The following is a 21,706-nucleotide window of genomic DNA, read 5'->3' on the forward strand; positions in this document are numbered from 1 at the left end:
CCCCAGGATGAAACCTAGGAACAGAGAGGAAGAAAAATGTCTGGGTCACAAATGGTAAGAGCAACTTGGAAACAGAAAAAAAAAAAATGCATCTCACCTCTGGCATTAGCTTGTGCTTTTGTCTGCACAAGTGGCTCTGTAGCAGCTTCCACACCACTCTGGGATAAAACATCAGCACAACAGATTGATAGCTTTTGGAAAAGTGGGAACAACATACATGTACCTTCCCCACAGCCAAGCATACCTCTACAATTCTCTCTCATAAAAAGACTCCATATACCACTGATATCTCCCAGGAGAGTGTGGAAAACAAAGGAGATGAGTCAGACTTGTAAACAAGGTCTCATTTATTCTGTTTATTTGTGTGGCTAACAAGTTCTCATCCTAATCTAGTAAAAATATTAGCAGAAAATATTTGTCCCTTTTCCCCATACACACACACATACATTTTTGTGTCTTAAATAAAAGAGTCAGACCGTTAAGTGTGAGACTCAGGGAGAGGCTTCTTTATCAATAAGCTCCTGTAGTAAAATCAACTTTTTGCTCAAGATATAAAATGCAGCAACCCTGGGCACTGAATCTCCAGTGCTGCACCAAGGCAATCAGTGCTCCTCAGAAGAATCAGTCAAGTCATTTTAAAAAGTTAAGAAAATACTTAGCACTTATCTGGCACTTCTTGGCCGTGGGTCTCAAAGCACCTTCCAGAGGCAGGGATATGTCATCTCCATTTGCAGAGGAGGAAGCAGCAGCACAGAGACAGGAAGTTACTCAGTGACACTCATACATCAATTTAGTGCAGAATGAGGAATGTCTCCAAATCCCATGTCCTGTTCAGTGCCCCATGGTTCCTGCCCTTCCCTAAGCAGAATATATATATTCCGCTTAGGAAAGTCAACACATCAGAGAGTCATAGATGTACTAGCTAGTGACATCAAGGAGTTAACTGAATCATGGTCAGAGCTGCTGAGTACTTTGGAAAAGACCAAAAAAAACATATTGCCAACAAGAGAGTAATAAAGATGGAACACTTTTGGCAAGTGCACGTGTATTAAGGAAGTGATAATTCAGTTACCAAGCAGCTACAATGAGCTACAACAAGGAGATGAAATGTGCAAAGACTCCCTACTCCGAGCTTTAATGGAAAGTTGTTTGAGAAAGAGGTTGTATGGGAAAATCCCTAAAACTGTGAAATTGCATTCTGGGCTACAGAATCTGGGTTGATAAATCTCTAGGGGATGGGATGGCTCAAGGCTTCGGGAATAAGGTATCCAAATGCTGCCAGGTCAACAGTACCAAAAATACTGCTGGCTATTCAGTGAATTATGTAACAAAAATCTGTGATGTCACAACTTCCTTAGTGGACAAGTAACTATAACACAACTGGCCCCAATGTTAGTAGCAGAGCAAAGATACCAAAATCTCAGTAGTCTATGAGATACAAGTCCCCTTTCCTTCAAAGCAGGCACCTTCACAAGGACATACTTGCCCCATCACTAACTGTGCTGTGCTTGTCACATGAATGGATCAACAGTAGTCTCCATGTTGCCAAACTGGCACTTTTCATAAGGTCTTTGTAACCTATGAGGACTGCATTCTTTGACAACCAACATAAGATATACGAGTGCTAGGATGATGTATAAAGTAAAAGTGCAGCCAACCACCTAGTCAGCTTCAGAACTAGGTGAGCTGGCATTTCAAGTACACAAGCTCAGACCCACAAGCATTTGGATTCAGATCTTCACTGAAATCCCATAGCTCATCCTTCAGGCACTGCAGATAATGCAGAGATCAAGCTTGCAATGAATGTAATGTGAAACAGCTGTGCTTTGATCCCAGCAAGTGGAACCTCTTGCCATGTCACTTCCAGTTTTTGCAAAGAACAGTGTGTGACATGGGAGAGGATAGACAACATCAAGTCAGCAAAAAGTCCAACCTCCAGCAACAAGCCCCCAGCAATATAGATGAAGTCTCCCTGTGCAAAACCCAGAATGCACTTAATCTAAACTAGTTCCCCACAATCTGATGTGCACACCCAGAGCCAATGACAGAGGGCAACAGTGGCTGCCCCTCCTTTCTCACCCAGACAGCAGAATCCAGGTAGTAGAAAAGGGGAAAATACTACTTGGGACGTGCTCCCTGTGTTCAGCATTTCCCCTTAAGGTATCAAGTCTCTTGCCACAAACAAAAAAAAACAAAAGTGACCATCCATCTCCAAAGCGCTCTCACACATCCCTGCTATTCACTACCTAGTTCCCACCCTAGCCTCCAGCTCATCTAACTCCCCGGTCAACTTCTCCAGTTTCCTTCCCTTTGAACTAATGCACCACCTTCCCTCTGCAGGGGTCACACTGCTCTACAGAAACTAAGGCACATACAGTGACTTGCATAAGAATCAGGTCTGGAACGCCTCTCTGAACTCCGGGACCTGCTCTAACGGCGCTCCTCACAGGCTTTTCTCCTCTCACACCTTGCATATTGAAGTAGCCTACATGCGCTGTGTGAACTGAAACAAGAGTTATTTTTGTTTCCCTGTTATCACTGAAATTTCAAACACAACAAAAACCCACCCTGCTGCGCTCCTCCTCTCCCCCTTCCAGACGGATTACTTTTCTCAAAAATGTGGAAGGGCATCGATACAGAAAGAAGCATTCAATGCAGAAGGCAGACAGCTTGGCCTGTGCTAGCACAAAACAGACAATGCAAGAGAAAAAGGAACTGCCTCTCAGGGAAACAGGAAGGGTTCCTCAGCTACATCTGGTTTGCCAATAAGCATAGGGAAAAAAAGGTACAGGATTTAATGCAACAGTGCAAACCAGGTGGTCATGATAAAAAGCAGCATTCACATGACTAATCTCCCATCAAGATGGCACCTTCAGAACCCAGTGGGATTTGCTTTCAGGAGCTGGCTGGCCTGCAAGTATCACCCAAGAGCAGTCCAGAGAAATTATGGTGGTTGGTAAGAGCTTCCAGGTCATGGTTTTTTCCAGTGAATGACAGTTTGGTATCCCAGAAGACATGAACATCTGGCTTTGGCGTGTCCATAACAAAAGCATCTATTTGGTAGCAGCAGCTGCCCCAGCTGTGGACTGTACTATGTGCAGCTGTGCCTCATGTGGAAGTTAACAACATATTCTGCATTAGTCCTTTGCACTGAGATGGCAAAGGGCTCAAAGGGGTGAAAGGTGAATGCAACCAGGCGTCGTACAGTGTGATTGATGGGTCGACCCAAAAGTCCCGCTTGGATTTCAAACTTCAGGAGGCCAGAATCCCGGGCATAGAATCTGAAAGGAAGAGAAACAGAGAAGGCTTGTTATGTCTACTACTGCTCACTGGCACTGCCAGTTTGGGTACCTCAGAAAGGGGGACTGGTGCCACTGATGACTGACCCCTTGTTCCATTTCTGTATTTACCAACAGGTGCGCTGGCAAGAGGACTGATGACCTCACCATGTGACTGGCCAATCAGTAGCACTGACTGAGCACAGGAATGACAGAAGCTCATTCTGGGAAAATCCCCTCAGGTCCTTTCACTGTATCCCCATTCAGAAGAGGCATATCTGTTGGATTTGGCCCTGCTCTACAATGCTTTAATTCTACTTGGCAGCTAGTTTCAGTTCATACCAGACCTTCTGGTCCCTTGCAGATTTCTACAGAAAATTGTCAATGCAATTGTCTCAACCTTGCAGTGTTCTGGAATGTGACTCAAAGTTGCTGCTCTTCAGAGATGGTCTGGCTCCCATACAGAGCAACATAACAGACTATCTTTCCTTTGCAGCTTCCAGACTTTTTCTCAAGTCCTGGAGCATTCTTCTCTAGGTCTCAAAACTATAAGTAATATATAAGCTGTCTCAGGCTACATTCCCTTCATCTCTAGTGAAAACACAGGGTTCTCTATAACCTTCTCCACTGCCCCAAGACTTTGGCAGACTCTTAGGCAGGATTTTGTACCTTTGCAAACCACCTGGACTCAACATGAATCATCAGTCCTGACCAATGTTGGCTCAGCCATTTTGACATTTTTCCCTACTATTGCCACAGGGTTCTAGTTCCCAAACTGCTGCCTTCTGCTTCCTGCCTGGTAGACTTTGGTGGTTAGCACATGCCTCTGGTTTCAAGGTATAAAAGCATTTCTGAAAAGCACAGGCTTCCAACGCCCCCATACTCCCCATCTTGCCACACTGCACTCAGCTCTCCAGCAGTCAGCACTGGCTCCAGACACATGAAGGTGACTTCCTTTCACTGCTTGACCCCCCTCTGGCTTTTGATAATGCAGCCTACTGAATTCTTCACATTTTTTTCTAGCCAGCCACTCTCCACCCCTCTCTCCCCCAGCAAACTTGGCTGCCAATTACACATAAGAACCAAGCAGAAGATTTACAATCTTGGTATTTGGCTTTCCAAAAAGCCCTTTTCCCTCCTACACAGAACAAGGCATGCAGGGGGTTGGTTTTTAAGTAAAACATGGCCTACGGTCTGCTCCTCTCTCTCCAATTCACAGTAATTTACCATACTCAAGATGAGCTCCCTGTAATCTCAGAGATGGGCTTGGTTTGGTATTTTTACATCCATTTTTAAAAGTGCTCTGCAATCAGAGGCCATTTCCATGGGCTCGCACTCAGTGGATAAATTAGGTACTGAAATATAAAACTCGTGTCAATAAAAACAGCAAGACTAGTCTTTTAAACCATACAAAAATGGTAAAAAAAAAAAAAAAGTATCTGCTGCCCATTTCTTGTTTAAATAGGCTCCTTCTTAACCCTTTCCACTGACTTTAATGCTCTAATACTGGAGTTGCTGTGTTAATGCTGCTTTCCCAGCACATAGCACCCCAAGCAGTTTGTGGTCCCCTGCTGGGACACTGCTGCCCAACCTTTTGCAAGCATACGTAAAGAGAGCTCTGAAGCCCCTCCATCAGGGGAAATGCCACAGAGCAGGATGTTTGCCTCTCCGGCAGCCAACAAAGGGTGACAGCTGCAGCTGTCCAGGAGGGAAAGAGAGAGTAAAGCCAGCAGTGGGAAGGAGGGATGCTAAAAGCAGCATGAAGTAGTGCAGGGTTTGGTGCAGAGCACAGATGATGGTTTTTAAACGATGTGCGATACAAAAAGAGTATAAATTACAGCCCAAAAGTCCCTCAGGCAGCAAGGGGGTAGGGATCGTTTGTGCTAAAGCCAGGTATGGAACTTTCGAGACAAATATTATTTTCCTTTGTCAAGAAAAATAAAACAAAAGTCTCTTATGTCCAACCCCTTTCACCATGATGGGCAGCTGTGGTATTAATCACTTTGTTGTACATGCAAGAAACACGGCAGCACTCTGTCAGCTGCTGAATAGTTAAGTCTGGCCTCAACCACTGAAGTGCTCTGCGTACTCTAAGCAGGAAGGCAAAGTACAGAAGCCCCACCGCTCCAAGCCTCATTCAAGTCCTGACTGACTCGGCACAGCTTTGAGCTTTAGAGAATCCGGTTATAAAATGCCAGTCTGCTCAGGGGAGGCAGGGAAAGTGCTAGCTTGCTTTGTTTACTACAGAAGACATGACCGCAGCAAATGTCTGCAGTTCTCTTCTCTTTTGTCTGGAGAAGCTGCACACATGTTGGCGCTAGTGAACAAACACCTCCCAGAGAGTCTTCTCATCAAGCGTGGCAATGGGGGGGGGGAGAGGATCAGCTATGTCTCTCCAGACTGTACAGCACTTCAGATCAAAGCAAATTGCAGACAGGACTCAATTAACATATATGATATGGGGGACTGCAAACGTATCAATGATCAGAGGTCCTGCCATCTAAAGTGAGAAGGGTGGGGCTGGTGAGCGAAGGAACCAGATTTTCAAGACTTTGGACCACACAGTTGGTGGCAGGTTCTCGTCCATTCCCCGTTTCTGGTCAGGTGAAGAACCCAACCTCTGGGCAGCCACAGTGCTCAGTATTCAGTCTTAGAATTGTCTCTTGCTTCACACGATGTAGGATTAAAGTCTGCTCTTGAAACACAACAAGCTGGACAAGTTTTTGCCTTGGCATGCTCAGCCTGTTCAGGTCTATGGGTCAATTCTTCCTCAAGACCCTTCAAATCTGGTGGGAAAGCACTGGGTTCTCAGACGCCGCTTCTAAAACGCACGTGTCAAACTGTCCCTGTTCTTCTGCAAGAAGCATCACAGGTTTTCCCACTCTGAAGAAGAGACACCTTTCTGCTACTGAAAGTGATAGAAGCAGAATGGCTTTTATACCAGACCCAGACTCCTGCTGTCCAAGCGGACTTCCTGTGCACTACAGGGTAAAAGAAGGGCAGTAAAGAGGGAAGTAACAAGTCCATCATTTGCTAAATGGAAAGCCTGAATAACTCTGGAATATAATTTTAGCTGCTAGGCTTCAAAACATGAGATATAAATAACAAAGCAAAAAACAGTCAAGCCAATTATGCAAGCATTATACATAGCCTTCCATTGTATTCACAGGACTCGACAGTGGGACAAATCAGATCTTTGTTAATGCAAACTAACCCCAAAGCAATTTTTTTCCTCACATTGGAACCACAGTACACTAGCTGTCATCCTGCAATGGTTGGAAGAGGAATCTCAGTTCAACAACTGGGCCAAAAGGAATCTCATGAGGTTCAATAAGGACATATGCAAAGTGCTGCACTTAGGACGAAACAACCCTATGTACCGATACAGGCTCGGGGCTGACTGGCTGGGCAGCAGCTCTGCAGAAAAAGACCTGGGGGTTACAGTGGGCAATAAGCTGAATATGAGCCAGCAGTGTGTCCTCATTGCCAAGAAGGCTAACTGCATACTGGGCTGCACTGGTAGGCATGTCAAGGGAAGTGATTGTTCCCCTCTATTCAGCACTGGTAGGGCCACATCTGGATTACTGTGCTCAGTTTTGGCCCCCCCCACTACAGAAAGGATGTGGACAAATTGGAGAGAGTCCAGTGGAGGGCAACAAAATGGTGAGGGGCCTGGGGGACATGACCTATGAGGAGAGACTGAGGGAAATGGGCTTGTTTAATCTAGAGAAGAGGAGACTGAGTGGGGACTTAATAGTGGCCTTCAACTACTTGAAGGGGGGTTCAAAAGAGGATGGAGCTAGACTGTTCTCAGTGACCGCAGATGACAGAACAAGGAGCAACAGTCTCAAGTTGCAGCAAGGGAAGTTCAGGTTAGATATTAGGAAGAATTCTCTCACTAGGAGGGTAGTCAAACACTGGAACAGGTTACCCAGAGAGGTGGTGGAAGCTCTGTCCTTGGAGGTTTTCAAGACCTGGCTAGACAAAGATTTGGCTGGGATGATCTAGTTAAGGATAGTCCTGCTATGAGCAGGGGGTTGAACTAGATGACCTCTTGAAGTCCCTTCCAACCCCCACTTCTATGATTCTATGATGAACTATTCAAGGTTCCCCACCACCACTTCTTCCTCTCTTGATGTGCCCTGCACACCTCACCTCTGATTTTGGAAGGGCCCTCTATGATACATCCATGAAAAAGGCTCAATCCCTGGACTATTTAAAAAAGCATTCTGCTCTGGAGGAGAGCAAAGGTAGCTGTCCTATCCTTAGACATTTCAACCAGCCTAGGGCAGTGGTCGGCAACATTTTAGGAGTGGCAGGGTGAAAAATGCAGCTCAACCCAAGGCAGGCGGGTGCTTCCATCCCAGCCACTGACACTGGACCTTCCCCTAGTCTCTAATAGGGGCACAAGTTGCCACCGCAGAATCCCCTACCCGCTGAATTGCTGCTAAACTGCCCTGCCACCAAAATGCCAACAATATCCAGTTTTCACAGGCCCACCGAAATACCATGGTGAACTGTATCTGGCCCACATGGAACTGGTTGCTGACCCCTGGCTTAGGGCAAGGTGTACATACAATTCTGAGTTACATGCATTCAATTCCACCCACCGGCAGTCTTCTAAACCATCTTCATACCTTATGGGGTGGTCTCCACATGTCTTGGGCCGTTCCATGACTGAAACCCATTTGTCATCATAGCTGAAAAGGGAGAGGTCCAAGTAGGGACTGCCACTGTAAGACTGTGCGCTTATCGGGAGTTGGCCCAGCAGCCTCCGCACAGCTTCCGTGTGCCCTCCATACTTTGCATTCACAATCGTGTCCTTAAACCTGCAGCAGACCAAGGCACGGATTTCATTTGCAAAGGCACGAAACAGGCAGGGATAGCAGAGAGAAACAGCAGCAGTTCCAAAGCTATAAGCACTGATTCCAGAAGTTGTGTTCTGCCCAGCAGCCTCAATTCTCATGAGCTTTCACCTTCCACCTCGGTTCATGTTTCTATTCTGTTTTGGACCTGATGGACTGACCCAGATGGGTAAGACTTTGGCATTCCACAAGGCCTGACTCTGGCTGTCCTGCAGTACAGGCAATTCACAGGCTCAGAAATGGGACAAGGGTTAGGGTTATGATCTCTGCAGTAAAAGCTGGATTGATTGATAAACTGCAGTTTATCAATCAATCCAGCTTTTACTGCAAAGATCATAAAAGATCATAAGGAAGTGAAGGCCACAGGGCTCGTAATAACAGCCAGATCCCTGAGGCTGCAGGGTAACTTGGGAAACCTGTCACTCCACCTATTATATTTTGATTATATAAGGGGCAAAACTGTAGAGGAGAAAAAACCTTGAAGAGAAGCCTGCAGCTGTTTAGCTCAGTGCCATGTCTGAAAAGTTCTTCCTGGAGGATATTAACATGGATTAGATTGGAATTTTCTTTTTTTCCCCCAAGCATATTTTGAGTAGGGCTATGCGAAGCTTTGGGTGTTGATTCAGTTTGGAGGAGATTCGGCCTGATTCGGTGGCCAAATCTCCAAATCCAAATCGAATCAGAGGACCAAAGGTCCAAATCAATTCAAAGTTCTCCTAATCTTCAGAAAAGATTCGGAGAGCTTCAATAATTTGGGCAGTCCTCAGTGGCTGCAGCAGGGACCTGGGGCAAGCTCTGAACTAGTAAGTACTAGGGGTGGGGAAGGGGCCTGGGGGAGGGGACCATGGGGGGACCCCTGCCAGCCCCCTCTGACCCCCCCCCCACCCCTCCCGACCCACGTCAATACTTTAAAGAAAAGCCCCAGTGCTCACTGGGTGCTGCCGGGAGGGGGAACAATCCTTGCTGCCCCCCCACTGCGTGGGGGGCTCTGCCACGAGCCCCCCCTCGCTCTCCCAGCCCCACCATGGGTGCTCTACCTGGGCCAGCTCCAGCCCTTTAAGAAAAAAAAACTGAGAAAAGCCCCGGGACTCGCCACTCGTGCTGTGGCTTCGAGGCCTCGTGCAGAGCCCCCCCACGTGCTGCAGGGCAGCAGGGGGCAGCAGGGATTGCCCCCCGCTGGCAAAAGCAATGAGTCCCGGGGTTTTTTCATTTTGTTTTTTTTCTTAAAGGGCCAGAGCTGGCCCCTGCAGAGCACCCATGGCAGGGCCGTGGGAGCAATGGGGGGGGTGTCAAGGGGCTCGTGCAGAGCCCCCCATGCAGTGTGGGGCAGCAGGGATTGTCCCCTGCCCAGCAGCACCCTCTAAGTCAGGATTTTTTTTTTTTTTTTTTACAAGTGCCTGGAGCTGGGGCAGCCATTGCCCGGCTGAGAGAGAGGTGGGGGACGGGCCTGCCCTGGCTGATTCAGAGATTCAGCTACTGCTGAATTTCAGAATCAGATTCAGCTGAATCGAATCAGGACAGTGAATCGAATCACCGAATCGAATCACTGTCCCCCAAATCGGCCGAACTCGAAGTGAATACTAACCACTTCGCACAGGCCTAATTTTGAGCTTTCTTCTGGGGAAAGCCAACACATAGGAAGCCAGCAGTAGAAAAATCGCACCTACAGGAGTCAGATGGTCATGGTGCACTGTAAACCTTCACAGCAAAGGTGTATTTTATTTGTGTATGAAGTACCCAACCATGTGTACAAAGAGCCCCACTATAAGCCCAGAAAACCACAAAGGGAGGTGGCAAGAAGAATCTTGCCTCTGGTTTAAGCCCCAAGGCAAGGATTACACCTCAGCTGTTTGCATTAACAACCATCTCTCCAAAGCTGTAAGGATTTTCCTTGGAAAACTAAGTCTGCTTTCTCTTGTATGGGTGACACACAGCTTAAATCAGATGTCCGCCTCTGAAATCAGTGCAGAAACTGTCAGCAAGTGTTTATGGCACTGTTAAACAAGTCCTGGGAAGAACAGAAGCTCCTGGAAGACTTGGGCTACCTTGCAACACATTCCAAAGGATGACTTAAGAAACCCCAGACCCTGCATTACTGTATTCACTTGAATCCAAGACAAGGTTTTCTGCCCCAAATAACATGGGGGGAGGCAGGAAATAAGCCTCATCTTCAATTCAAGTACCTGCCTGAGGCAGGTGGCGACTCAACTCCAGCCTTGGTTCCAGGCTTAGAACCAAAGCTGGAACTGAGCTGCCACCTGCCCCAGCTCAGAGTGGCTCATATGGTGGGAGACAGGACATGCAATGGGGACAGCACGGAGGATACTGCGCAGCGTAGGTGGGGGGTGAGTATGGGGGAGATCTGTGGTGGAGGAGGGGGATGTGGAGGAGACCCATGGTAAGGATGAGAGCATGAGACAGATCCTGTGAGATAGGGGGTGCAAAGGGACTTCTGTGGGGCAGGGTGGAGGGAACATAGGGGAGACTCTGCAGCCTCCCCACAATCCCTCTCCCAGCTGATCTTAGGCTCCAGCCCCAGATCTGATGCTGCTGTTTATGCCTGGCTGGGCTAGGCCAGGGCTGGGGCTGCCACCATTGTTTCCCCCAGAGCTGGAACCAGAGCCTCCTCAAAGGTAAACAGCAAGAAGAAGAGAGGTACGGGTTGGCACTGGGGAGGGGACAAGCAGCAGACAGCAGACATAGGCATGGTGGGGGGCAAGCAGGCAGGCACCAAGGACAGGAAGCAGGCACAGGCATCATGGGCAAGAGGTGGAGAGGACCAGGGAGGCAGGAGGTCAGACAGGGGCACAAGGGGGTGTGTGTGGGGGGGGGGGAGTTCGTCTGGCCCTTCACTTCCTGCTACTGCTTTCTTGGCCACAGCCATGGGACAGGGGAGGGTGAATTTAAGACAAACCTCCAATAATCATATTCTATACCAGGAAAATTATAACAAATGTACACATTTCCATGTATAGAATCTAATTACTGGGGAGTCATCATAAATGTAAAGCTGTCTTGGATCTGGGTAAGTACAGTATTAACACCCCTTCTGACTACTCAAACCAATTGTACAATTCTTGTTTGATTTTATATTTAATTCATCCTTCAAAAGGAGACTAGACAGGTCAGCACTTTGCACTGACACCATAAAACAGCAGTTCTCAATCTGGTTAGACTCCAGGATCCCAGCTCTTAGCTTTCACTCCAGTTTTGACTACAGAAAAACACTGAAGTAATTCTTCTGTTGCAAAGAACTCAGAAAGGCCATAACATGGCAGAATGCTTTTTATACTATGGATTCTTATTCAAAACCTCTGGCTTTATCTTGTGAATCATGTGTAACAGTGCTAATACTGAGCAACACTCTTAAAAGGACCTTGGGTCACTGCAGCATGCACAGAACTCTGGATGGGAATCACTGTTATAGACAGTGCCACCAGCAATGTTATTCCATTCAGGTTGGGGAAGCCTGCCTGACAAAAGAAATCCCATGTGTGGTGACATTTTGGGTTTATTGAACCTTGACTTCACATGAGTGTACGCTGCACAGACGCTGTGCACTTACAGACTTGAAGGAAGTCACAACACAAGATGCCTCCCTCTCCAGCCTTCTTGTTTCAGAAATGCTTTGCTCCAGTTTAAATGCTAGATCATCACTGTATTTTCTGGGGTGGGTCTGTCAGTAGCTAAGAATACTACAAAAGCTCACAAAGACTGAATACAAGTCATACACATCCTGCCTCAGCTTTGGGTGTTCTAGGATTCCAGAACCATCATGTTGTGGCATTACAAGCCACATTCAAAACAAACTCTAATCCCAATCAGTCAGTAAGAAGCTATCTTTCTTAAGGTTGCCATAGCTTTTTGATACTGGCCTTGAATAGGTGGGGGCGAGCGTGTATCTACATGGTATAAGGCATGCTCCGAATGGCTCACCGGCGCTGGATCTGTCTGGCAAAGTTGTTGCTGGAAGCAGAGCAGGGGAACTGGACAGCCTCGCTGTGCAGGGTGGCGTTCCTGAAGAGGTCACAGAAGTTCTCAAAGAGCTCCAGAAGCTCATCTGAAGTATTCTCAAACACAGCAATAACCTCTGTGGTAACCATGTTGTACACCACAAAGAAGGAGGGCTGCCGAGAGGAGCAAAAGACAACAATTATCAGCAGGGCACGGGTACACAGGTCCCATATTAGTTGGAATTCTGCCCTGTCTCCCCCACACCACGTAAGACAGACACTTTCCCCAATTACTCTGCAATGCAGGAGAATCCACATTCCCTATACAAATTCATTATGCTATTCAAATACCTCAATAGGTACCAAATTATCCAGCCTATTAACTACAACATATTATTTGTGGAGGGAACTCACTGTGCTTCCAATTTTTCATTTCAAACTGGACGTCAATATTTCTGTTTTCTCTTCCTCACTCCCCAATCTCCACCAAATATAAAATGCTTTTTAAAGTGGCAGATTTAATTTTCTTTCCTGCTGAGGAAGTGATTTTAAACCAGGTGCTGGCTGGCAACAAATTATTTTTCCTGTATGTGGAGAGCTGAGAGCTCTTTTTTGGCATTATTTTCTTCCTGTTCTTAATATTTCCAACATGCAGAGATGAGCCTTTTTAGTGCATTGTGTTCCAACACTGCCTTCAGAAGTTGTGTCCTCCAGGTACCCTGCTGGTACAGAAATGAAAACCTCAAAAGACATTACCCAGTTCTTTTTAGTTCTGACACTCTTATCCAAGAATTTCCAGGCACCACATTTGGGATTTATAATTGCAGTGATTTGAGGACTTTGGGAGGAAATCTTCTCCTAGATAAGGTTATTCACAAATGCACTAATCCCCAAGCCCAGCTACCAGCCACACGTATGAACTCCTGTAACTCTCAGGAGACCTAACAGATCAGCATCCTTTTGCCTTCAACAGCCACAATTCCTGATGACCTCAGATCTTAGGATCCTCATTTTTATTAGATGCTTTCAAAAGAGTCTAAATATACTTTCAACCTAGAGACTTACCTTGGTGTACCTACAATGTAGAAGCACAGCTGGAGACTCATCCCAAAATATCATTCTATGGGATAAATTGTACACCGGGGTAAAGAATAGGGGAATAAATCATGAGCAGCTCTCCTGAAACCAGATAATGTGTCTCCTTCTCTAAGGCTGTATTTCATACTAGCTGTTGCTAGTATGTTGAACTTAGACCATCATAAAATGGGGAAAGCAGTGGTGGCCTAGATACTCACGGACTACTTTTGTCATCTATGCTATTACCTAAGTCACTGCTGCAGGAGCAGAAAGCCCTTACATGTCCTGGGGACTGGTGTGAAGGGGTAACCAAAGGAAAAGGTTTTTGAATATCCAGTTCCATGCTGTAAATATATTTACCTTTTTGAACACTGAAAAATTAAATTTACAAAATATTCCTTTTACAGGAACCACTGCACTCCATGTAAATGTTTATCAGTGAAGTGCACTCTGCCAGAGCACCATACATTAGGTGTTACAAATGGCTCTAACATGTGTGTGCACATTGTGCAATAGATTAAATATATCAGATAGCCAGTCACACATCTATGGGGTATGTGTGGGTGGGGAGGAGGGTGTAAGGGGGTGGGAAATGTAGTATTTCTAACTCACATCATGTCCAGACTCATCTGAGAACCTGACTGAACACTACACTACCCTAATTTCAGTTTTGATTCCTCCTAGCTTTACAGTGGATGTGTGTGTAGAAGTCTAAAGGGGTGGAAAAACCCTTCTGAATCGCATAGCCAATTTCCCTGCTAACCTAACATTAAGATTCCAAAAATCAGAAAAAAGAAACCAGGCTTAAATATTAAATTGCATCATCATTTCAGGCGTCACTAGATAATCTGATGACTAACAAACCACCAGGGAAGGTTAGACTTGAGTGCACAGGAAGGAACAGAGATTTTCACTGAAGAGAGCCCAGCTACTGTTGGCACAGAAAACATTCAAGAACAGTGGGAGATGGCAGGGTATGAAGATAGGGCTGTTTGGCAAGGCTGGTAAAGCTAAAATGTTCTATGTTAAGCTTTCATTTAAAAAGAAAAAAAAAAAAAAGCCTTCTCCAGCTGCATACACAATACCTTAAAATAACATTTTATAAGTTCAATAACGAAACCTGGATGTTTCTCTCCCAACACACAAAAATCCCCACAATGCTTTTCTCCAACTTCTTCAACCCAGTCTCATGCAACAGCCTAGAAGAAAGAGCTTTGAAATTGACAAAATCAGAGAGTCTGAGGTTTAGCCTGAGCATGGATGAATCAAAGGTGCACTGCAGCTCAATGTTTCTCAACCCATGGGATGCAAAAATATTTCAAAGGGTTGCGAGCTGTGGCAGGGCAGAGGGGTGGCAGAAAGGTGTCTGCCCCTTCCAGGCAGGGTTGGGGCGGGATGAGGAGAGGGGGTGCGGAGGAAAGCTGCATGTCCGGCAGGTGGCACCAGGACAGTGCTCATGCTCATGCAGACAGGGCAGTCAGGAGATGCTGCTCAGGGGATGGGAGAAGCCATGACCTGATTAGGTTTGCCTGGTACACTGTGACAGCCCCAGCCCAGAGCAGGGGGGTGCCACAGGCCTCTCCTCCTCCTCTCTCCAGACCATGCCAGGGCCAGATTCACGCTGCTGCTTCCTGCATGAGCAGAAGGTGCCACAAATACCATGCTCCAAGTGGGACAGGGGCAGCTGGGGGGTCCTCTGGCAGGGCTGGGCAGGGGGCTGTGGGTTGGGCAGCAGCAGGGCCAGGGGGGTATGGGTCAGGACAGGCCATGGATCTTTGCACCTGGGTCCCGTTAGGAAAAAGGTCAAGAACCACTCTTGTAGCCAACCGCTCTGTGGAAAGGGAAGCCCTTGCCACCAGTGCTTTTACATAGAACTCAGCTGGTTACCTCAGCAGCTCAAGTGATTGGACAGCCAGAATTTACCCAGAAAGAAATAAGAAACTGACTGCACCTCCTGAAGGAACAGTCTAGTGTTCTACCTGCATCTAACACTGCAAACCAGCCCCAGTCTGAATCAGCTATGAAGTCTGAGAGGCCTGGTTCCCCAGGCATTTGTGACTGGGTTGTGACCCAACCCAGTCACAAATGCCTGGGGAACCAAGGAAGATCAATCCAAGAGAGTCCATAGCATTCACCTAGCCAGGGCAGCATAAGTTCTTTTGGGTCACCAACATCCTCAAAACTCCTGGACTAGTAGAAGAGACTCAGGAGCACCTCACTGTGAATCATTTAGTCAAAGACTCCCTGTCTGGGTATATCCCTAGAATACATGACACCATATCTGGTAAATACTTCAAACATTGCATCTGCAAAACAAACTCAGCCCTCAAGAACTCAACAGTTAAAACCACTGTGCACACCATTAGTTGCAACCCCGCAACTGATTAATATGGCATACAGACAACCACTATCCCTTCACGATAGCTTCTAGTCCTAGTAAATGAACAACATAAAGATCAAGGGGGAAACTACCACTAAACTTCCACAGAAAACAAAACAGTGAACAATAAGCAGCATGAAATATTTGTAAGGAAGTCTTGCCAGAATCCTTACATTTCTTTTAATGTATCGGAATTAAAAATAAGAAAGAGAAGGGAATTATGTCATTTAGTCTTTTTTTTAAGTAATCTTGAATTGGCTTCAAATGGATTGAAACAAAGACGGGGGGGGGACACGGGGACAGAAATGATAGGTAAAAGTGTGGGGGGATGTTTTGTGGGTACCACAGAGATTAGCCGAAGCTTAGTGACAAGCTTATTTCTTTGCTAAAACGACTTCCAGGTCAGTAAATAGTCCACGAGTTACAAACTGTAGTTGGCAGTACATTGGGTGGAGTCAGACTATGGAAGCTAAAAAAAAGCGTGGGGTGGTATGTGCAGAAGTACATCACAGAGTAAGAAAGTTAATAGTCTATTCCAGGAATGGCAAAAGTGTGCCATGTGTGCTACAAAGGGTACAAGGCAGCCTCTATATGTGGCATGCCACAGACCAAGAAGACAGGCAGCAAAGGGGCAGCTAGGGCAGGGAGCAGAAAGCAGAGCAGCAGGTCCAGCAGGGAGCACAGGTCAGAGAAAAGAAAGCAGAGCAGCAGATCAGGCAGGGGAAGGGGTCAGAGCAGCACTCCAGGAGGGTGCAGGGCTAAATTGTGGTAGACCTCTCAAATGGTCTATTTGTTATATTACTTTGCATTACTGCCTCTGAACCACTGTTCAGTTCTGGCATTGCCTTAGAAGAAACAAACTGGTGGGAATGGGAGAGGGGGCAAGAATAAGATTATCTGAGGACTGAAGAGACTGATACAAGAAGCTATTTTTAAAGACAAACTACATGTACAGTTTTGGCAGCAGAAACAGGGATTGGATACCAAAAGGTGTAGATACCATGGTGGAAAGAAGGTGCAGTATTTAGGGCTGCAATGGATGTCATTAATTTATTTATTTTTCGGATGACTGGCATGAAGTAATTCTTAACCAAGAATTTTAAAGGGTAGAGGGGTCTGTGAAAGGAAAATAGCAGTCTCATCATTTGGTACATTTAAAACTAAAACCATTGTTCACAGTATAGATCCTTTCATTTTGGGTAGTTAAAATACCCAAAATAGTAAGACCACAATACAGATTAAAACCTCTAATGCTACCACAATGTGACAACAAACTAGACAACGCGCCCAAAGCAGAACACAGAACGATCTCAGTTTGCTGGGAAATAGGAATAATGAACGGCACGCTTTTCTAATGTCTACACGGCATCTGAGAGATCATGAACAGCAAGAAATACCACGGTGATTAAATACCAAAGGCACCATTCAATATCTTCAAGAAGAGGATCCAAGTTACGTAATTATCCCTAATCAAGCCTCCCTTTTTACCACTCAGTCTGAAACAAGCGTTTGGACCAGAAATGCAGCCGACAGTTTTTATTTTTGTAACTGCCCAGTTGAGAGGACGGGCCCTACCTGGGAGGGGTCTGTCACCCGCAAGGTGACCACATCTTCACTCGTATATTTGATAAACAGGTGGTTCTCATCTAACAGCTGCATCTTCCACATGCGGAGCTGCCTCAACTGATCAAAGTACTGGAAGAACCTCCTCTTGGCCATCGCGCTGCCATCCTGCTCCGCTCTCCTCCACAGGTAAACCAAGAGCCGGTGCTTCAGCGAGTTGATGAAGGGTTCTTTGTAGGGGTTCGCCATCCCCGTCTGCGTGTCCCGCTGCACCTCCGGATACACGGCCGACAGAGTCAGGAGATCGTCCTCGTAGCAGAAGCGCCCGATGGTCCGCACGTCGATGAAGGTCCCCTCGGGCGTCACCTGAAAGACGTGGATGGTCTGCTGCTGCACGGAGAGGATGGCCAGGATGTTCTTGTAGAGGTAGAGCCCCTGGTTGTGAGACAGGATGACCTTGTCGCACTTGAAGGTCCTCGTGTCACACAGCCGGCCTGTGTGCAGGTCGATGATGTGCAGGGAATAATCCTCCAAGGGCGACCGGGGGTTGGGCGTCACCGACTCGCTGTTGCGGTACACCTCGAAGAAGGGCGGGTGCGGCTCCTCGGGCAGGTAGGCGGCCGAGCCCACGATGACGTAGCGGCAGTCGTCCGTGAAGAGGCTGCACTCGCGGTTCAGGTGCTCGCCGTTGGACGCCACGTTGGTGATGTGCAGCAGCACGAAGAAGCGCTCGAAGAGCCGCCCGCGCAGGTTGACCGAGCGCTGGTCGTTGCCGTTGGCCAGGATCTCGCCCTCGTAGCCCTGCAGCAGGTCCTCGGCCGCCTGGCAGCCCTGGTACTCGTAGATCTCCAGCGAGGTCTGGTCGGACGAGAAGGCGATGAAGTAGCGGCCGTCGGGCGAGAACTTGCGCAGGAAGCAGGGCGGCTTCTCCACGTTCACCACCGTGAAGTTGGGGAAGACGTTCTGGTGGAAGACGCGCACCTGGTGCCAGTGCGTCCCCGCGCGGCCCGAGCTCAGGCGCCGCCGCTCCAGCCGGTGGATCACGTTCTGGTTCTGGATGCGGCGCGGCCGCAGCGTCGGCGCCTCGACCTCCATGCGGGGCCCGGCCCGGCCCGGCTCCCGCGGCCCCTCACGCCATGGCGGCCGCCATCTTTCCGCCACGGCGCCGCTGCGAACGACTGCGCAGGGCCAGAGCGGCCCGGAAGTGACCCCCCGAGACCATAGAGGACGCGGCGCGCAGGGGGGATGGGCAGGGTAGAGTGTCCCCTCGCGCTCTGCGGCAGCAGCGGCCCCTGGCGGGCGGAGGCGGCGCTGAGGGCTGTTGGTGAGTGCGGGGATGCTCGCATCGTGTCAACCCTTCAAGGTGTTCAGGAATGCAGTCGTGGTTGACAGACACGTTTCTTTGGGCCAATGCGATCTCTTTTATTAGATCCACTCATTTTTCTTGCTCTATTGGATTAGATCAAATAATGCTCATGGGTGCCGCCTATGCCAAGTCAGTTGTAGCATCGTGTCAACCCTTGTGTGATCAAAGTGTTCAGAAATGGACAGTCATGGTTGACAGACAGGTTTCTTTGGATCAGTACGATCTCTTCTATTAAACCAACTCATTTTTCTTATTTTCTTTTCTTATTTTATTGGATTAGATCAAATAATGGTTGAGGCGGCTCATGGATGCAGCCTATGCCAAGTCAGTTGTAGCATCGTGTCAACCCTTGTGTGATCAAAGTGTTCAGAAATGGACAGTCATAGTTGACAGACAAGTTTTGTTGGGTAATTTTTATCTTATTTTATTTTCTTAGATCAAATAATTGTCAAATCAAATAATTTTATTAGATCAATAATTTAAGAAATGCCTGGATGATTGATTGTCTTGATGGGGTGATCTGACCCCAGCTGACTTCCTGCCCCTTGGGCAGGGGGCTGCACCAAATGATCTCTCAAAGCCCCTTCTATCCCTAATGTCTATGAAATCTATGAATTATTTTATTAGATCAAATAATTGATGTAGCATACGCCAAGCCCAAGTCACTTTCAGGGAGTCTGAACTGACTTTGGGGTTTGCTGTCAGCACTTTCCCCTGATGACTTGCCTCCAAATGAAGAATGTTTTTGTTTGTTACAACCCCCTGCATGTCTCTTGTTCCAATTTCTAGAATAAACTCTCACCTCCTTGAGTGCCTCCATGGGTCTCTGGGACTTCCTCATCAGTCATTTCTACACCTGGGTTCATGCGATTGTGCCTGAGTTCAGGGTTTTATCGAGAGCTGAAAATGGGCTGCCGGGCTGTGAAAGAGCCATTCTGAGGAAGGCAAGGGTTTCTTAGGGTGATATCTTTTATTGGACCAACTGTGTTGTACTCCAGAGTTGCACATGTGAAGTTGTGTATGTTGGCTGGAGGATTGCAGATGGTGAGTCTCCCCTACCTTGGAGGTCTTTAAGAGGAGACTGGAGAAGCACCTGGCTGGAGTCATCTGACCCCAGCGCTCTTTCCTGCCCAGGGCAGGGGGTCGGACTTGATGATCTACTGTACTGAGGTCCCTTCTGACCCTAAAAATCTATTTAATCTATGAGTCACCTTGGCCTGATGTTATGTTCCTATGTGTTGGTAGCAGCAACCCCTCAATTGGAGGATGTTCCCTACCACAACTCACTGATGAGTCTTGAGGTGACCTAAGAGTCCAAACCTTGAGCCACAGACCTGTCCACAGAAGGTGAAGATCTTTTTGCAGGGGAGAGTAGGCCACAGGCCAGGATTTCTCTCCTTTTCCTTCCTCCATTCTCTCTTCTCTGCTTCAAGGATGAGATGCTTTACCTCAAAACAAGCTGCTGCTTGGTTGAGGTTGCGGCGCCACTGGAGTTGGTTGGTAGCCAACTCCTCCCAGGTTTTGACATTGCATCTGTTTTCTTGAGGTCTGCTTTCAATGTGTCATTGTAGTGTTTCCTGTGGCAACCACAAGATTTCAGGCCATACCTGGAGGATTGCAGATTCTGTGCAAGAAACGCAGTCATACACAACTATATACAGCACAACTATGCAGAAGAAATTTGGAACAACAGTGACATATTCTTAAGCCTTTGCAAGGAACATAACATCATTCTAAGGGGACTCATCAGCTGCAGTCCTCTAGGTAACACACACAACTCCGTGTATGCAACACAACTATGAGAACTTCAGAGTACTACATAGTCGGTCCAATAAAAGATATTGCCCTAAGAAATCCCTGCCTCTCACATTTCTGGACCATCACAGCAACAACCTCACTGTTACACAATCATTCCCAGGAAGTGCTGGCAGACAGCAACACTGCAAAAGAAAGGATAGTGTGCATAGTGGAACATCTAGACCATTAAAAAGGAGAGAGGGTCGTAACCAGCTGTGGAGTGGAGAAAAATTAGCAGAAATTCAGGAGATGACAATAAGGCATGAAGTCAACGGACTCTCAGCACTGACTGAATAGAAATGTGCTGCTCTCCCTCCCAGGTAGTTGGTTTTAAATCTTAGGTGGAGCAGGAATCAAAGAGGGATTGTCCCCACCCACTTCTGATCAGCCTAGAAATGTTGTCGAACCTCCATCCCTGAATGTTTCCAAGGCCAGGCTGGACAGACCCTTGGCTGGGCCAGTTTGCTTAAGCAGGGGGCTGGGCTGGATGTCACCGCTTGAGGTCCCTTCCAACCTGACTTTCCAATGAACCCAATGCAATGCCACCTTCACATCCTGTGATGACCAAGCTCACCATATCTGTGCTATGGAGGCAGGTCTCATTCTAAGAAGGAAATCACATGGACTGGCCTCCTCATCCAGGCCCACAGCAGGGGGGAGGGGGGGGGCGGGGGCCTGAACCATCATCAGCCTGACAATCTTGCCCCTGCTTTTCTTCAGTATTTAGAAATTCTCTGTCTCATCTCACCAGGAGTCTCAGCAACATCTGTGTTGTGTATTGAGTGTTTAATTCAACCACAGACCTCCACATTGACAATTACACATGATGGAAATAATGTCTTGAGCTGCACATGGAACCAGTCCCTGGTGGATACTGCTCAACTCTTGCTATCAGGACACTGCATAACCCAGTGGGTTATTCATCTTCAATGTGAATGTTGGGCTGGTGACAAGTACAGCTGCTCTGGAGACTGATGCCTGTGCAGGCCCTCACTGCAGGCAATAGCAAGTATGCACTTACTTCCCCACACATCAGCTCCTCCAGCAAAGAGGAATTTCAAAGGCACAAGAGAGTTCATCTCTAGGGCCTCCTTGGTCTCTGTGCTGGGGTACCAACAAGGAAAACTTTTCTGATCTGAACCCTTGTCCAGAAGGAACTGAACTGATATTTTCCTGGGATTCACAGTTTGCCTTGCAACACAGGGGCAGAATCTAATTCCCATTGTAGTAAGACATCTTTTCTCATGCTGGGGGGCTGTTCATAATTAACCACTCTGCTTGGATTTATTGTCAGTCTTGGCTCCTACCTAGATGTACCAGGCCTCTCAGCCCAACAGGTTAAAATGGTAGAAAAGTAACAGCTCAGCAGCATGGATCATTCATTTTGGGAACCCTTTCTATTCATGACAAGAGATGACAAAAGTGTT

The 21,706-nt window shown here is 47.3% G+C and overlaps 1 protein-coding gene across 2 annotated transcripts; it reads right to left on the reverse strand.

Moving 5' to 3' along the window:
- Positions 1–329: 329 nt before the first annotated feature.
- DET1 (DET1 partner of COP1 E3 ubiquitin ligase) lies at positions 330–18,301 on the reverse strand. Of its 2 annotated transcripts, XM_006263822.4 has the most exons (4): positions 17,129–18,299; positions 12,080–12,270; positions 7,916–8,107; positions 330–3,281 (listed from the first exon to the last, which is right to left on the reverse strand). In XM_006263822.4, the coding sequence occupies exons 1-4, from the start codon at positions 18,209–18,211 to the stop codon at positions 3,092–3,094; spliced, it is 1,656 nt and encodes a 551-aa protein (XP_006263884.2). In that variant the 5' UTR covers positions 18,212–18,299; the 3' UTR covers positions 330–3,091. The 2 variants fall into 2 exon arrangements, with proteins under 2 accessions (XP_006263884.2, XP_059570573.1); XM_059714590.1 differs by lacking the exon at positions 7,916–8,107 and having other exon boundaries at positions 17,129–18,301.
- Between the last annotated feature and the right edge of the window lie 3,405 nt (positions 18,302–21,706).

The sequence above is a fragment of the Alligator mississippiensis genome, chromosome 11 (genome assembly GCF_030867095.1).
Source record: "Alligator mississippiensis isolate rAllMis1 chromosome 11, rAllMis1, whole genome shotgun sequence".
Lineage (NCBI taxonomy): Eukaryota > Metazoa > Chordata > Crocodylia > Alligatoridae > Alligator > Alligator mississippiensis.

Bases quoted from the DNA above. Each gene is read 5' to 3' on its own strand.
- DET1 (XM_006263822.4), bottom strand. From the start codon at position 18,211: ATGGAGGTCGAGGCGCCGACGCTGCGGCCGCGCCGCATCCAGAACCAG. The intron at 12,271-17,128 runs GTAGGGCCCGTC...TCCTCTCGGCAG, and splicing joins GGGTGACAGACCCCTCCCAG to CCCTCCTTCTTTGTGGTGTA. The intron at 8,108-12,079 runs GTGAGCCATTCG...GGTCTGCTGCAG, and splicing joins GCCAGACAGATCCAGCGCCG to GTTTAAGGACACGATTGTGA.